The following is a 17608-nucleotide window of genomic DNA, read 5'->3' as shown; positions in this document are numbered from 1 at the left end:
TGCCCTCTCCCCTGTACCAATAACTAGCTGAGTGCCTTAGGTAAACGATTTAAATTCCCTGGGCTCTGGTTTACTTATGGGAAGGGGTGAGGACAATAATAAGCATCTCATAGCTTGGCTGTTGGGATTAAATGAATTGCTACAAATATAAAACCTGGAGCATTGTGAATGCTACATAAGTGATCTCTATTATTTCTGGGAAACCCAGTTGTGACAAGAATATGGCACAGTTAAGATGCTGACACTGTTAATGACGCTATAAGGTGACCCAGTGCCCCTGCTCATATTCCACTGCATCTGCTCCTGGGCCACAGCAATCTCCTGCTGCTCCAGCCTTCAAAGTGCCGAGTCTAGCGTGGAGGTTCAGAGCCATAAAGTCCACCACTTGGTTTCAAATTTACAAGCTAATTTACAGGTTCTCTGACTCTGGGCTAAAACTTCATCTCTTTAAACCAGTTTGCTGCTCTGTGAAATGAGTATCAATAATAATATTTATTCTGAGAGGGTTGGAGATTAAGTGAGCTCAGGAATATGAAGTGCCTAATACAAAGTACTCACTCAACAAATGTTCCCAAGTATTATGCAGCAGGTCTGAGCAGAGTAGAAATGCCTTCAAGTGAGGTCTCTGATTTACTCAAAGTGTTGTTTGAAAAAAAGATGAATGCAGAGTGGCCTTGCACCAAGGCGTCAGAGTCACCTCAGTGGAACATGGACAAGCTTTAGTGGGATCATGAGGTCACATTTAATCTGACTTCAGGCTCCCCTCAGGCTTTTGTTGCCAAACAAAAGCAGAGTACTATGTCAGCAGCAAGCTGGGAACAGGAATTCCTAAGTTCTTACCCTGGCCCAACTACAGATCTAGTGTGTCTCCTTGAGTACATCATTTTCCCTTTTTCTAATGCAGTTTTCTCACCTAAAATATTAGCATTAGGAATGTAAATTTACCAGAAATAGCACTGAACTGCAGCATTCAAATCATGTTGAATTATTGTTGTGTATATAATATACACAAAAGGATATCCCACTTGAAATAAAGAGTGCACTGAGCATGCATTTTTAGAGTACGTCAGTTTACCTGAAGCCAAGTACACGGAGGTCCTTGTAGCCCGGTAACCCAGTAAATGCATTTTCAACCTATTAAAAATAAAAATAAAATGTATAACTAGAAATAAATGTGAAAAAAGATGTAGAAAATAATGCTTTTAGGCGTAGAATATAAAGAGCACCATTTACAACCTTAGAAGCTTGAATACATACACAGATACTCATGGGTCAGAAAGTTACTAAGAAAATAATAGTCACAATGTTAGAAAAGTGTCTACCACAACACTGACACATTTTTCTTTTTCACTTTGTCTTTTAAAGTTCTAATGTGCTTTAATATTAATTTTTGTTCAAATTATTAAAAGCGTACTTCTGACTGGCAAAAGAACTGTTCTTTTCCTTGTGTGACAAAATGTGAAAAGGAGCTTCAGTTTCCAAAGAAGCTACAAGAGCATTTTTAAACCTAATTGTTCGGATGGGAAATCTGGCCGCAGCACACACAGTGACAGTCAAGGGCGCATTTCCTAAGGGTGCCTGGTGGTGTCTGTTTCTTGTTGCTACAACACAAGGGACCTGTGGACACCGTCATCGTTAAAAAGAGATCTGTAGGCCTGGGCTTAGCTCACTGGAGAGAGGCCTTGCTCACTGGTTGTCACGGAGATGATGAAGCAGTGATCGGTCAAGTTAACTGGTCAAAAGATCAATTTATGAGCATCACATCTGTGGAAACCAGTTTTATGACTGAGTCTGTAACTTTCCACCATGTGAATCAATGACTGGAGCAAGAAAAAAAGAATTCTCGGCTGGACTCAATAGGTAAAAATAATCGGGTTGTGCACAAATACCAAATGTTTAACAACATTTAACGTTTAACCCACACGTTTCAGAAGATGCAGTCTTACCAGGTAAGTCACCATGGGGCCCACACCAGAAGAAGGAAGGAAGTTGTCAGTGAACTTGGGAACTCTGTTAGTGGATCTCTAGGCACCCACTTTTAAAACCAAGTCCTCATATAATCAGGAGAGTGAGACCTTTTAAAAGTCTTAGTCCAAAACAAAACATAGACAAACTCATAGATACAGAGAACAAATTGATGGTTGCCAGATGGGAGGGGAGTTGGATGGCTGGGTGAAAACAGTGACGAGATTAAGAAGTACAGACTGGTAGTCACAGAACAGTCACGGGGATGTAAAGTACAGCATAGGGAACATAGTCAATAATACCGTAATAACTGTGTATAGTTACTAGATTCATCACGTGATCACTTCGTAAGTTATATAAATGTCAACTAATACAATATTGAATGTCAACTGTAATTGAAATAAACAAATAAACAAATAAATAAATCTTGGTCCACTGAAGATCTTCATGCCTTAAGGATACAGAATCCAAACACATAAAACTTTCTAGCTATAATAGTTTGCCTTGTTTCTTTCTCTAAGAAGAGAGTACTGCTAGGCTTCTTGGAGGATGTGGGTGGGGATGGGAATGGGATCTGCAGGATGAGGAATCTGAAGACTGAGGGATAAGTCCCAGCTGCTTTTGATGGCAAAGTGGCCATGTATGTCTCTTTTATAGAACTAATACTACCCTGCTCACCAACCACATCGGTTTCTGTAAGATTAAAATGAATGTAGCTGAAAGAACTCCATTAACTGCAAAATGCTATATAGTTGTATATTATTATTATTATTATTATTATTATTATTATTATTATTATTACTAAACTCATCTTATTTTGGGCTTTGCCATCTCTTCATTCTCAACATATACAGATATTCTAATTCATCATATCCAGCTAGTTTCTGTACAAGTGGTCAGTTGTAAGAAGTCATTCTACTTGACTAACATCAAGATTAATAATAGGTACAATGTACTGAGTGACTGCTACGTGCCTGGCACTTTGCAATATTACTTCTAATCCTTGCAAAAATCCCAAGAGATACATATTTTCCCAGTTCTATAGATGAGAAAACTGAGACTCAGATGTCAACTAACTTCCCCAGGGTCATGCACTTGGTGAGTGACTGAATCAGAATTTATTCAACCCCAAATCTCTCTAATACTGAACCCTACTATATCCTTCCCATTGAATTGCATGCCTCTTCCTCTTTCCCTTGGCTCATAATAAATATGGTTTAGAAGTAGGACCAAGACTGGGAAAACTAGGAAGCTCACCACAGTTTCTCACCTGAATTAAAATGAAGGGAACTCTGTATGATATAAAGGAAGGAACACTTTGAAAGGAAGGAGGAGAGCTGATCTCCCCTTCTACTGCTAGGGGCTCAAATGACCACAAACTGTTACTAGTCCTCCTGGGCCTCACCTGGGAATGGATGCTGTTACCCACATGGCTGCTCTGAGCAAACAGGCATCCAGCAGCCTGCAGAGCACAGCAGTGTGCAAGGACCCCGTGTTGAAACTAGGGCTGTCTTCAAGTCTCACATATCCAAGCTGACCTTTCCCTCTCCAGTGTCATCCCTGGCATTGCCCCAAGCTTATCTTACTTACTCATCTCCTCATGAAAAAAAAATATAAATATGTGTATATATTAATAGCTCCTGAACCTCAATCCCCCAAGCAGCTTTGTTTTTCCCTTGAGTCTTCTAATATTACCTAAGAAATAATAGTGAAGGAACAATCCCTGTGACTGTTCCCTGTAGAGGAGGGGTGGGGAAACTTTTTTCTGCCAAGGGCCATTTGGATATTTATATTATTTGCAGGCCATATAAAATTATCAGCTTAAAAATTAGCCTGCTATCTTTGGTCAAACATTTCATTAAATTTATTGAATTTCGAGCTTCACCTGCAGTTGCCTTGGCAGGGCCAGAGCAAATGATTTCGAGGGCTGTATACGGCCCAAGGGCCAGACATTCCCCACCCCTGCTGTAGGGAGAGAATTAGAGGGCCCCTTCAGTTTGTAGTAAACATGGTGACAGGACCTCTCAGAGACTTGCCCCAGACTCCACTGCCCCACACAAAGATGGCCCACACGCAGCTATCGGTTGACATTTTGTTCCAGGTAAAGGGACAGGGATATAGAGACAGGCCAGAGAAGGGACTGTTTCACGGTAGGCCCAGACCCTTCATTACCTTCAAACCACCTCAAGCCAACAGCTACCTACCTCATAAAGTCCCTGCTGGAAATGTTTTTCAAAGTGTTTATTAGAGTATCTCTAAACATGCAGTCATTCATTTGTTGACCCAAACACTGAAGCTTATTAAAGGCTTATTAACCCAAGGGCAGAGAGAACCAGACAGTAGATCCAAGACACAATCTGATGCCAGGTGGCCACTGGCCTGGCTGACATTTCTTCCACATACCATTCAGCCTCCCAACTTGGCCACACAGCTAGGAAAACTAACAGTCTGGCCTACGCTCCCCACGTCTGATGGCTGCAGTGATGCTGTTTGGCTGAGAGGTGCATATTTTTATTTCTCATCTAGACACAGTGTCTAGGGGAGGAAATTAGTCCAAGGTTATGGAATTGAAAAACGTGGCCAAGAAGAACCCCATCAAGAGGGAATGGAAAAGAAATAAACAGGAAGGAATGGTGTGCCCTGTAATTGGGCAGAGAAGGAAGATGAGCACTCAGTGCCTTACTACATGAGAGCAAAGGCACACAAGGAGACAAGTACATATGGGTCGTTTTTGACTGAAAGAATCTTGAGTTCAAGTCCTATACAGAATTCTTCCAGAAAGGAAAATTGTGAGATGATCTATTCCATGATTTTTTGAAGAAAACTTTTATTAAAAATACCTACACCCAAGGAACAAAGATAGAAGGGGAATTTACTTGTCACTGGATGCTGTTTTGTCCTTTGAACTTGGTACCATGTATTGCCTATGTGTAAACAGCTCAAAATTTTTCAATTTAAAGAAGTAAAACTAAATATAAAAATAAAATAAATTAAATCTAATGTTTCCTAAAGAAAAACAATACATTGTCTGTAGTTTCTCAAAGATGCTCATTTTTCATAGAACACATTCTTCCTTGGCTTTGTAGCAAATGTTGGAAATAGTATTTATTTGTTAGTAGGTGGCACATGTGTGAAGGTTTTGTCTCAGTGAAATAACTCATCTGTCTTTCTGTAGACTTTTCATAGAGCTTTCTGAAGAAATCACTATGTCACCACACCTGAACCAAGCAGACAGAGAGCTTGAATCCTAAATCTACCTTGAAGCAGTGTTGTGAATATGGGAAATTTACAACCCCAGAAAACTTTCTTGCTTATCCAAAAAAAATGAATAAAAATAAACAAAAATCACCCACCTCTGAAATAAACTCTTGCACAAGGCTCTGGTGGTGGAAGCTAGAGGAATCCTGTAGTTCTTCTCTGTACTGCTCCCCCAAAAGGTGGATACTGAATTCTGCAATCTGCTCAGCTGCTGGTTTTGTGGATTCTTCTATCACAGTCTCAATTTCATTGCTAATCTGAATTTTTAGGGAAAGAACAATAAATGTCAATGTTTACTCAATCAACAAGTATATATTGATTGCATACTATATGCCAGAGACTATGCCAAAGGCAACTTCTGATGATGATCTTTTATACAGTGTTTGACTTTGGAACTGATTGGGTAGACTTTAAGACACAGGTTAACATTAAAATTACTGAGCATTTGTACATTCATTTCAACACACAATGATCAGTTCAAGGAAAGAAAATTTTTCAAAGATAACCACCAAATTTGACCATTTGTGAGTTAAAACAGTTGACTATGCTAAAAATTATCATCTAAAAATAGCCTAAAAGCTTGGTTCTCAACATGGTTTATATTTGTACAAATTCTTTACTGTCTGGCTTAATGGATGACAGCTGGATTCTCAAATCTGTTTCTGTATTAATCTGTTCCAATATGTTCCTTTAGTTTAAGTATGTGAAGAAAATCTAGCCATACAGATAAGTATTGAGGAAGGAAGGAATATATTAACAGCCTTTTCAGGTAATTGTAGATTTCTTTTTTTAGATACTACACCAAACTCAAGAAGTGGTAGTTTCTTAATGGTTAGTTGCTATGTGGAATCTGAAACCATATCAGCACTTGTGTACTGTGTATCATTAGAATCCACGTCTTCCAGTGGCCAAAGCTGGAATAATTAGAGCAACAAAATGAATACTGAATTATAATCCAAAGAATAAAATAAACATTGATGAGTCTGTACTAATATGATTTAATAAATAAATGTGAGAGAAGTGACAATACTTTCTTACAAAAGAATTCTAATTAATAAATGTGGAATGAATGAGGGAGCTCGAATATCACGACTAGAACATACAGTAATAATTGTTGTGTGCAAGATACACTTGAGCTCATCTAATCCAAGTCCCTCCATTTGATACACAAGAAAACCAGGGATTGAATGGAAGAATGGCTAGCCTATGGGCTCATAGCCAATGGCAGAGGCAGGGAGAGAACACAAGGACTTTTTTCACTGTGTCATTTTCATCCCTGATGAATATATAATCAGCTACTTTCAAAACTTTAGAAGATCCCACCATCATTTCTATGCTTGAAGTCTCTCCATACTACCCCTGACAAAGGGCTGCTCATGCTCAATTTAAATGGCTCAGATGAGGAAGAGTCATGACCTTCAAAGGCAGACCATTACATTTCAAAACAAGCTCTCGTGGTTGGAAAGCTTTTAATATTAAACCCAAATATATTTTTCTGTTAACCATTGTTCCCAGTTCTGTAACCTGGGACACCTATACACACCGTGGTCACCAGAGAGCCCTTCAAATAAGTACAGACAGCTTTGTCTTCCCTGATTTTTTACTAGTTCCTCTCTTGAAGACATGTCTCAGGCTTTTAATGTCTACCTTAGAGTGTGGTACACACCAGTGAAGTCGAATCAACTAAAATATGGTAGGGCTACCACCTCCGTTATGATCAATTTTATATATCTATTATGCAACCCAAAATCACACTAGCTTCCACTAGGTGTTTTTCCCTCAGTAACTGCATCATACTGCTGATTTATACTGAGAGTCACACCAACAAAAACTCTAGTCTTTAATAGAATTTTGTGTAAGACTTTGTATTTTTCCATGTTAAATTTTACCTCACTAGATTTGGACAGAAACTTCCATTTCCAGTATTATTTTTAAATAAATATGCTTAGTAACCTTACTGCAACAGAATGCCTAAAATGTTGAATAAATGTTTTTAATGCATAGCTCATTTGCAAAAAAGAAAATCCCAAGGGGTCAAGAAATATTAGAGGAATCCAGAGAGGTGACTGAATGTTGTATGTGTTGGTCCCTTGAGGCCTGGGCTTTAGTTTTAACTTTTATGACAAGGAATAGGATACAAAATAGAAGGTCTGTACATGTTCAAAATCAGATCAAAGACTCTCACATAAAGCAAGGATTCTAAATACTCAATAGACAGCGGAAACAAATTAGACAAAGTTGAAGGAAGAATTAGTGAACTGAAAGACATACATGAATGCAGCACAGAAAGACAAAGAAGTTAAAGTTATTAAAGAGTAATTAACAAATCACTTCTTATTCATTCATTCGCAAATATTTAACAAATGGTGATATAGTTAGCACCATCAACTTTGGACACAGTGGTACTAAAGGTAAAAGTACTGATTTGGAATCCCCAGCTACTACCAGCCTTGTTCAGGAATCCCCAGCTACTACCAGCCTTGTTCAGGAATCCCCAGCTACTACCAGCCTTGTTCAGTTATAGCGAGGGTGGTGGGGCAGAGTGGGTCACTTATTCTGATTTCATATAAGTTAAAATGTTCAAGTTTGGGAAGATAAAATGCAAGGCAACTAAACTGCACTTTTCTAGTGAATATGTTCAGTCAGACTTTGCTGTATATTAAGTGATCAAGGATTTATGAACCCCAAATTTTTAAAAATACATATTTAACAAAATTTTTAACAAAAATGTTTCTACCTTCCTGGACAGTGTGTATTTTTTTAAGAATCTGAACGTGGTAGAAAGTCAACTTAATGTTGTCCTGTGGTCAGGTTACTGTTAATAACGATGTATGTGAAAAGCATGCTGCTTCTTGATTTTTTAACAGCACAAAATCTGTATCCTTGCCCTAGCCGGTTTGGCTCAGTGGTCAGAATGTTGTTAGCTGGAGGAATGAAGGGTCCAGGGTTTGATTCCAGCCAATGGCATGTACCTCAGTTGCAGAATCGATTCCAGGCCCCAGTCAGTGCACGAGCGGGAGGCAATCAATCAACGTGTCTCATGGCTTTCTCTCTCTCTCTTTCTCTCTCTCCTTCTCCCCACTTCTCCTCTACTCTCTCTGAAAAGCAATGGAAAAAATATCCTTGGGTGAGGATTAAAAAGAAAAAAAAAATCTATATCCTTTCCCTCTTAAGAAGAGGAAGCTAAGTCCTGATTGATTTAGGGACAGAAGAATATAGGCAAAAATCCCCATAGTAAATTGTGTCACACAGCCCACGAGAGACAGTGAGTGGACTTACCATAAGGACAGTTTCCCAGGCCCCGAGTCATCTTATTTACAATTTGAAGCCCTCTCTCGCCAAAAGCAGTTTTACTTGACTCTCCAAGGAATCTCAGATTCTTTTTAATGCACTGGTTTTAGAATCCAAAACATTTCCATACACGGAACCACAGGAAGTCCTGTGTACTCTGGCAATGGAATAACAGTCTCTCTTAACCCCCGTTCTCCATGTTAGAAACTATAACAGGGCGTCACTCACACTCTCCTCCGGCCTCTCCAAGCTGCTCTCTGAGGTACCTGCATAGGAGGTCACCCCAGGATATGGAACACTGAGGGCAGCACCTAATTAGAAAAAGAAAATGTGTGTATGAATCCAGTCCCTGGCTGAGTCAGAATCCATATCAGGAGATCAGGTACTGACTACAAAACCACTGCTATAAGCAATTTGCTTTTTCATGCTGGAAATTCTGTGCACTATAACCATAGGACACATTTGCATAGAGTCTTCCCAGGACAAAAATAATTCTGACTCACTCATTCATTCAATAAGCATTTACTGAACACCAAGTACATGTCAGGCTCTAGGCATGATGCTAGGGATACAGACAATGTTCCCATCCTGAAAGAGCTCTCTCATCCAGGGGACAGACACTGAATGAGGTAACACTGCCAAAGAGGGGAAGTGGGTGAAGGTTGGAGACTAACCATGAATTGACAGCTGTTGAAGCTGGGCCTCACTGTGCATTCTAATTTTTGCACATTTGAAATTTCCAATAAAGAGAACCTTTCAAAAAAAATAATAATAAAGAAAGCAACTACCAATTTACAGGAAATAGAGAGGTCAGAGGAACATGTTGAATGAAGTACACGGCAGAACGCAATCAGAAAACTCTCTACTCTGAGAAACACTACAAGACAAATGACAAATGGTGGGCCTGGGAAGGTTCTACCTGTTGACATGAGCGGTGGTTACAGGGTGCTTGCCTTACAATAATTCTGTAGGTCGTACATTTGTTTTAAGCAGTTTTCTGATTTGTATCATACTCAATAATTAAATATTTTTAAGTACCTACAACATAATACCATAAAATAAATGTTTTTAAAAATTACTTTTTCTTGAAGCTCTTGAACAACATATATGGAGAGAGAAACAGTATATTTTTAATGTGAGCCAAAAAAAAAAAAAAGTTTGCTTGAAAGATTGTGTTAAACCATAAACAATTTTAAAAGAAAAATAAGTAAAGGCACAAAAGCATACCTCCCAATGTTGAGGTATCACCAACAGGAGCTAGAGATGTCAATTCAGAGCTAGGGGAAAAAAAATGTTTGGAGTTAATAAAAATGATAGAAACGTGAGGGTTTACTTGAGATTTGTTCGTTTTGTTGTTGTTGTTTTCCAGAAAAAAATTCACTAGATTTTCTTTTATATATATATATTTTTAATTGAATTTTAGAGAGAAAGGAAGAGAGAGAAATATCAACACGCCCCCTACCAGGGATCAAGCCTGCAACCGGGGCATGTGCCCTGACAAAGAAATGAACCAGCAACCTTTCGGTGCGCGAGACGATGCCCAACCAACTGAGCCACACTAGCCAGAGCAAGATTCCACTAGATTTTCACACAAGGGTTCCAAACCAAAGTACTGAATAGAAAAGTTTTTTTTAAATCGTCTTCATAATTTATTTGTTTTATATTTATTTATTCCTATTCGACTAGAATGACACCATATGAATTACTCACCTACTTACTTATGATCCCTCTTCCATTTTATTTCCTCAGTTATCACATGCGAAATTGTTTTGTTCATTTATTACCTATTTCTTTATTTCTGTCTCTAATCCCTTACTTCTCTAGAATGGCATCATCTAATAAGGTAGTCACTGGACATACCTGACAATTTAAATTAACTAAAGTGAAATAAAGTTTAAAATTCAGTCCCTCATTCACACTAGTCACATTTAAGTGCTCAGTAGTCGCACGTGGCTAATGGCTGCCACACTGGCCAGCACAGTGAAGAGCATTTCCATCACCACAGAAAGTCCTGTTGAATAGGACTTGCCTTAAGAATCTAAACTCCACGAGATTAGGGACTCTGCCTGCCATGTTCTTGCTATACCTCTAGCCTAAATCATACTTGCTATTTAATGGACATTAAATAGATATTTTTGAATGAATAAATAAGTAAATACTATTGGCAAAGCAGTGTAGAAGACATGTGTCATATAGTTGTGAACAAAATACTCATGGTCTATGAAAGTTACAGTCTTAGAGATAATAGACACCACATAAATGATAATAAATACAACAAGTAGTACAGACTGGAAGGTACTGGCTTTTAAGGGGAACATACAAGCACAAATCTCATCTGAGAGATCATAGAAATCGTAAAATCGTTTTCTATAAAGAAAGCCAAGCTTGGGGAAATGCCTTGCTGTAGGCCACACTGCTGGTAGGCTTCAGGTCTCCCAGCTGTCCTTTAACCATGCAACTGCAAGCAAAGATCAAGATAACCTGAGAAAGTCTCCACTCTAAAGGAAAGAAAGTGGGTTTTTGCAAGTTCAAATTTCCACGTACTCAAAAAATGTAAAAATTAAATTACAGTAATTTGGGGAAGTTTTAGAACTTTAAAGTTTGTGCACATGTCCTAAGGGAACAGGTTGTCCCATTACCCTTTTTCAAAGGAGCTGGATGGCGATGATACCAGTTTTCAATTCATAGCAATTTTCAATTCATAGCAATTGAAAACTCTTTTCAACTTTACAGAAGTCAGCCTCCTAAGGTGATTCGATCAGAGTCAAAAATGTTTCCCTCACAGGCTTGCAGACGTGCCAGTGAGTCCCATCTTTAGAACAATTCCTTTGGATTGGCCTGCTGCTGCTCCAAATAGCTCAGTGGGGGTGGGAGGTGGGGTGTTCAAAGCTACCAGGTAAACATGGCACATATCTTGAGGCATCAATTTTACTTGAAGCATATAGGCAGTTGGAGAGCTAAGGAACAATTGATGTGCAATTTAAAATATTTTAATATTTTTTAAATGTGGCTATATTATGGATAGTATATAAAGATTAAATGAATATTAAGATAAAATATGATAATTCAAAGACATCTCATGCCTGGAACTGTAGTGGGGGAGTCAACTAGGACTATGATCCCTAAACCTTCAGGTTTTGGCAGAAAATTTGAGAAACACAGGTTTTAAAAAAAATAATAATCTTAGCATAATAATTATTCTGGCTTTTAAAAATACTATCTAAAAAAAATAACATAATAAACCATTACACCAAACCTATAGCTATCAGTTATTCACAGTGCATTTGTAGGAAATTGCTTACTCAGTGAGCTGTCATCTAGAAGAATCTAAAGTAACATGATGTGTGATGAGCTGAGGGAGCATCAAGAGGCTTCTTGTGCCTAGGCTGGTGTGGCTCAGTTGGTTGGGTGTCATCCCATGTACCGAAAGGTTGTGGGTTTGATTCCCAGTCAGGGCATATGCCCGAGTTTCAGGCTTGATCCCCAGTAGGGGGTGTGCAGGAGGCAGTCAATCAATGTTTCATCTTCACATCAATGTTTTTTACTCTCTCTCTCCCTTCCTCTCTAAAAAACAATAAAAAATTTAAAAAAGTAAAAAGAGACATCTTGGGTTACAGGAGGTGGAGCTAAAAGAACAATGGGATTCAGATGCATTTGAAACAGGTATTAACATAATCACATATGAACAGGGTCTATCAATTGTCCACAAGGCAGAACCCCTTCCCATACCCTCACTTGACAGATGAAAAAAAAGAGGCCCATATGAGTAAAGCCATTTTCCCAGGGTCACACAGCAATATAACCCAAGACCACACCTAAAATTCCTAACTGTATCCAGTTCCTTTCTCAATCGTAACAACAGCAAGAATGAGTACAACTAAATTTACTAAGTCCTCATTACACACCAAGCACTGTGCTATGTAGTTTATCTTAGTTAACTCACGACAATCTTAAGAGAAAGATACTATTATCCCCATTTATACAGGTGAGGAAACTAATGCCAGAAGTGGTCGAGAATTTGCTCAGGGTCACAGAGCTGGCCAGTGGAAGAGGCCCATCTGATTCCAGAAATCTCACTCCTACCCACCTTAATTCCTCACAACATGGCCTTTATGTGACCCATCTTCTCTGGAAGGGCGACCAAGATGGTTTCACCTTATTTCAATGATAGTGGCCTACTTAAACTAAACAACCTAAAAGTCAAAGTGCATAAGGTCCCAGAAAGAGGAAGGGAAACCCAGAATCAGAGAACTATGGAAAGCAACCAGGTATGAAGAGCAAAGAGGTCAAAGAGGCCAAAGCACAACACAGTAACTAGTACAGGAAGTTGGGATGACAGCAGAGGACAGACCGCACCTGGAGTTGGTCAAATTGTCCCCCACATCAAAATCAAATTTATGCTCATTCTTTAAGTAAGCAATCAGAATGGAGAAGTTTGCTTACCTCAGTAAAACTACCTTTCACTTACAGAATTCAAAATAACTTTACTTTAATGATGGTAAATAGGTAACTCTCAGTAATTCAAACCACTTGTCTAACACTCCAACACTTAATCCCTCACCCTCCCACTCTCTTTTCAAAAGACAGTCAAGAACATTTAACAAGAACCCTTTCACATATTCTCATTAGGTAGCCTCCTGTAGGGGTCCCCTGAGATGTCACTTACAAGGGAGCTACAACACAGAGTTGTGTTCAGTTTGGAGACAGAAATGTTACTTCATTTCGAAGCCAAACCACAAATTTGAAGTTGTCAACTAAGACCTTTAGTTTAATACCGACAACAAACAACCCCCTGTGGTCTCATTTCCTAAATTCAACCAGCACATAATTTATTCCTCACTGCTGTGACCTAATTATGTCAGTGGAATTCAGGCAGGACCGTGTCAGAAAATATCATAGCCACATGGAACGGAAGTTTAAAAATGTAGTGAAACAAGTCCAGCATAATCTCATGTCTAGATTACTACTCCCCCTGACAGTTTTTTTACTTTGCTTTGCTCTTAAAACTGTTCGTTGTAATCAGCATGTGACAATAAAAGAACTCAAGGCACAGAACCAGGACTCCTGGGTGCTGGTCCCAGATGTAGCATTAACTTTGTGTATGACTTGGAAAAACACCTCAGTTACCCTGGGCCCCATCTCCAAAATAGACCCACCTCTCTGCCCTACCTATTTCACAAAGGTATTGATGAAAAAGGAATAAAATATTATATGCAGAGCATTATGAAAAGTATGAAATGCCAAACAAATGTAGGAGAAAACGGGTTACTGGAGCAGTGACGTGTGTCATCCCACAGAAAATAAAACATTTGCTAAAAAACAATGTACATTTGCCTTTATGATCTATAATAGGCACTTTCAACTACAAATGTACGTTAATTAATTGAGGTACCAAAAAAAAAAAAAATCCCAAAAAACAGTTCTTACACTGAGACTATCACCAGAGGCCTGATAATAGACTTGAGTGACTGAGCAGAAATTCAGTAATTCATTTAACAGATAGTTAATGACCACATATCCTAAGCCGAGCTTTATGCTGGTTATTGAGGATAAAACAGTAAGAGCAGAGCAGGGGTTTACGTAGCGACTGGAGCTATGTGGAGATGCCTTCAAGAGGTCTGGTTGTCAATGGAGACAAGAGCTGGAGGGAAGGCCATTTGTAAAATAGGTGACACGGGAGAGACTTGAGCATGTTTAACTGCTAATGGAAAAAAGTTAATAATAGGACTAGTTGAAGTGTCCAGAGAAAGAGAGAGACAATGACAGGCCGAGATTTTTAAGAAGTAAGATGGGATGTGAGGTCCCGAGTAAGGTGGAAAATGCTTTTTTTTTTTTAAAGAGATTTGGCAGATGTCAGTAAGGGAAGCTTAAAACAATACATACCAGAGTATTTGGTGCAAGTCATATGTCAGCAGATGGGTAAGAGTTCCCATAGGAAAAGCAATTTAAATTACAGGGAAGAATTGTGATAGGCAGAACAGTGTCCTCCCAAAGACACCCATCCCCAGAACATGTGAATAATGTGATTCACAGGGAAGTTAAGGTTCCTAATCAGCAGGCCTTAAAGTAGAGCACATACCCTGGTTTATCCAGGTGGGCCCAATGTAATCATAGGACCCCCTAAAGGCGGAAGAGGGAGGCAGAAGAGTGTCAGAGTGACGAAAGATGGGAAAGACTCGGCCAACCATTGCCAGCTTTGAAGGTGGAAGGGAGTCACAAGCCAACCCATGTGGTCGGCCTCTAGAAGCTGGAAAAGGCAAGAAAACAAATTCTCCCCTAGGGCCTCCAGAAAGGAACGCAGACATGCTAATACCTAACAGCCACGTCAGACTTTTAAACTATGGAACTGTAAGATAAATTTGTGTTGTTTTAAGCTACCAAAGTTTGTAGTAACTTTTTTACAGCAGCAATAGAAAACTAATACAAGAGTCTATTAACAAGGAAGATATGAGAATAATATCCAAAAAATCATAAAAATAGATTTGGACATAGAAAAATGATAGGTAAGTTAAGGGTTTGAGGGACCACTGTAGTACTCGAGGTAACTAAAGGTGAGCTTGCCCTGGCGGGTGTGGCTAAGTGGTTAGAGCCTTGGCCCAGGCACCAAAGGGTCTCGGGTTTGATTCCTGGTCAAGGGCACATGCCTGGGTTGCAGGTTTGATACGGTCAGGGCAAGTGCAGGAGGCAACCAATTGATGTGTCTCTCTTACATTGATGTTTCTCTCTTTCTCTCCCCCCTCACTCTCTCTAAACATCAATGGGGGGAAAAATATCCTTGGGTGAAGATTAAAAGAAAAATTATTTTTAATTTAAAAAAGATGGGCTTAGGGAATTCTTAGACCACTCCCATGGTTTCAGTGTTACTTAACTCCAGGTCACCCTGTTTCAGCAACTACCACAGCTCACAGTTTTCACCCTAGCCCAACCTGGTCTGCTCCGGTTTTATAGGAAGGATACAAACTTTTACATTCTCAAATTTTAATTATATATATATTTTTTAATCAAATGACATATAGTATTTTGTATCTGGTGTCTGATGTCTTTCACTTAGCATAATACTTTAGAGGTTAACTGTGTTGTTATTAGTCACACACAGTGCATGTAACCATTCATTCCAGCTCCCTCAGTCCACCCGTGAGCTATGAGCCACACACATCCTCCGAGAGTGTTACAACTTTCCCTCCTATTTCAAATAACACCTCTTCCACCACTTTACAATAACCCACAAGCTCCACTTCCACAAGCAAACTTCAGCGCTACTTCCAGGTTAAGAGCCATATTTATTCAGAATTTATGCACTTCTTAACCATGTAAGATGGGTAAAATGTGCCATCATTTTTGTCAGGTACAAGCACGAAGATCACTGGCGCTGGGAGGACTCACCGGACTATTTAGCCCCCACCGGTGTGTAGCAATGGCAGTCAGAGGACACCGCGCTCTGCCTCGCGGTGGTGAAGAGTCGCACTCAAGAAACCACACGGGCCACAGCTAAGTAGGTGCTCAGTCCCGGGCCCCAGCATAGACTCAGCGATCCAATTAGCTGTATGGGTAAGTGAGACCACGAAGAGTCCTGTTTCCCTCCCGGTCACTCATGTTTGCTTGGCTTTTCAATGTCCTTCCCTTTCATTTGAGGCGCCCTCCTGGGCTCTGACCTGCAGTGCATGCCCTAGCGGCGCTTTTCCAAACACAGCGGTCCCTCGGGTTTCGAGTGTACTCCGTTTCGGAGACCATTCGAGTCCTGAAACGTTGGAAAACCGAGGGATCCACAGCCGACAGCTGGGCCTCAGGATCTTGCCCTCAGCGGAAGCCGCGTGGCATGTTTGACTTCCGGGGCGTGTTCCAAAACCGGAGCATTTACTTCCGGGTTTACGGTGTTTGTAACCCGAAATGTTCGTCAACAGGGACGTTCAAAAACCGAGGTGTCACTGTAATCGCTCATACGCTGGCATTAAACTAGATATTCTGAGTATGGATAAAATTGGGAATCTTTAGCCCCTGTAAGCTCAAAATCTCTCAGCTTCCATGATCTATCTGTCCTGCTACTTACTGCTCAGGAGCCAGAAATGACCTTAACCCTAAACCTAAAGGCCAATGAAGCCCAGGCTCATAACACTGGAGGATTCATCAAGGTTGTATTATTCCTATACTTAGAAATCATAGTCTTCATTCCTCAGTAAAGTGACCCACGCCACCACCCATCATTTGTTAAACTGTCCTCCACTAAGGTGTACCACTTCATAGCAATCTTTTCATTAGCCTATAAGCCTCAACAGTAGGTCACCCCATATTTCATTTCCAGAATCTACTTTCTCACCCAAGAGACAGCAACAAGTCTGCCTCCCCGGTCAGAGAGTAAACAAAGCACAGCAGCTGTGGTGGTGGCCTGGGAAGGGAAGTGGCCTCAAGATGAGGAAAAGCATTTGGGACTTACCCACAGGCCTGCTCATTGCAGGAACTGGCAAGAAAATAGAAAGTGACCATTTGGGGTGAGTATTGGAGTAGGTATGAAATGTCTCTATTGCCAAACATGAACTTAGGGAAAAAAGGACACTTACCCACTTACAGTTTCCTTTGTGTATGCCAGTTTCTAAAGAAAACAAAGATTTTTTTTTTAAACGGAGTTAATGACAGTTAATAAGCTATAAATAAAACTTATTGCATAGGAAACACTAATGCCCTAACATTATAGAATCTATCTTATTATTCTCTATGGTTAGACAAATAGGTAGAGCAAGGTAGTAATGATGCCAAGTTTGTTTCGTAACTGTGAGAACGTCCCTACATGTAGTCTCTGTTTATGTGCCCAAGTTTCTGTGCTCCCTTCTAATGGGCAGAGATTAATAGACTTTACCTGCTAATCACTCCAAAACAGTCCACAAATTAAAAGATTGGTAGAGTTTTACCTTAACCTTCCGTGGAATTAGAATCAAAGTATTTTGTGATCTAACATATTTATAGTAACTCTCAACCTAGAATAATATAAACATGTAGATAAAATAACTGATAAATCTGCTTCTCCAGAATTTAGACAAAAAGAATTTTGTATCAATTATTGGATTATGCCTCTGTCGCATTCCAAAGCAAATTGTCCCCC

At 39.7% G+C, this 17608-nt stretch overlaps 1 protein-coding gene across 1 annotated transcript in view; it reads right to left on the bottom strand.

Moving 5' to 3' along the window:
- IMPG2 (interphotoreceptor matrix proteoglycan 2) overlaps positions 1–17608 on the bottom strand; it is a 56603-nt gene that overhangs the window by 28959 nt on the left and 10036 nt on the right. The window contains exons 4-9 of the mRNA XM_087817857.1: positions 17070–17101; positions 16946–16969; positions 9742–9791; positions 8743–8825; positions 5319–5480; positions 1076–1134 (exon numbers count right to left, since the gene is read on the bottom strand). Coding sequence (XP_087673983.1) covers positions 1076–1134; positions 5319–5480; positions 8743–8825; positions 9742–9791; positions 16946–16969; positions 17070–17101 — 410 coding nt within the window. The remainder of the gene's footprint in view (positions 1–1075; positions 1135–5318; positions 5481–8742; positions 8826–9741; positions 9792–16945; positions 16970–17069; positions 17102–17608) is intronic.

This window comes from Miniopterus natalensis, chromosome 6 (genome assembly GCF_054644295.1).
Source record: "Miniopterus natalensis isolate mMinNat1 chromosome 6, mMinNat1.hap1, whole genome shotgun sequence".
Classification (NCBI taxonomy): Eukaryota; Metazoa; Chordata; class Mammalia; order Chiroptera; family Miniopteridae; genus Miniopterus; species Miniopterus natalensis.
The sequence above is the reverse complement of the archived record's forward strand: the minus strand, read 5'-3'. Positions and strand labels throughout refer to the sequence as shown.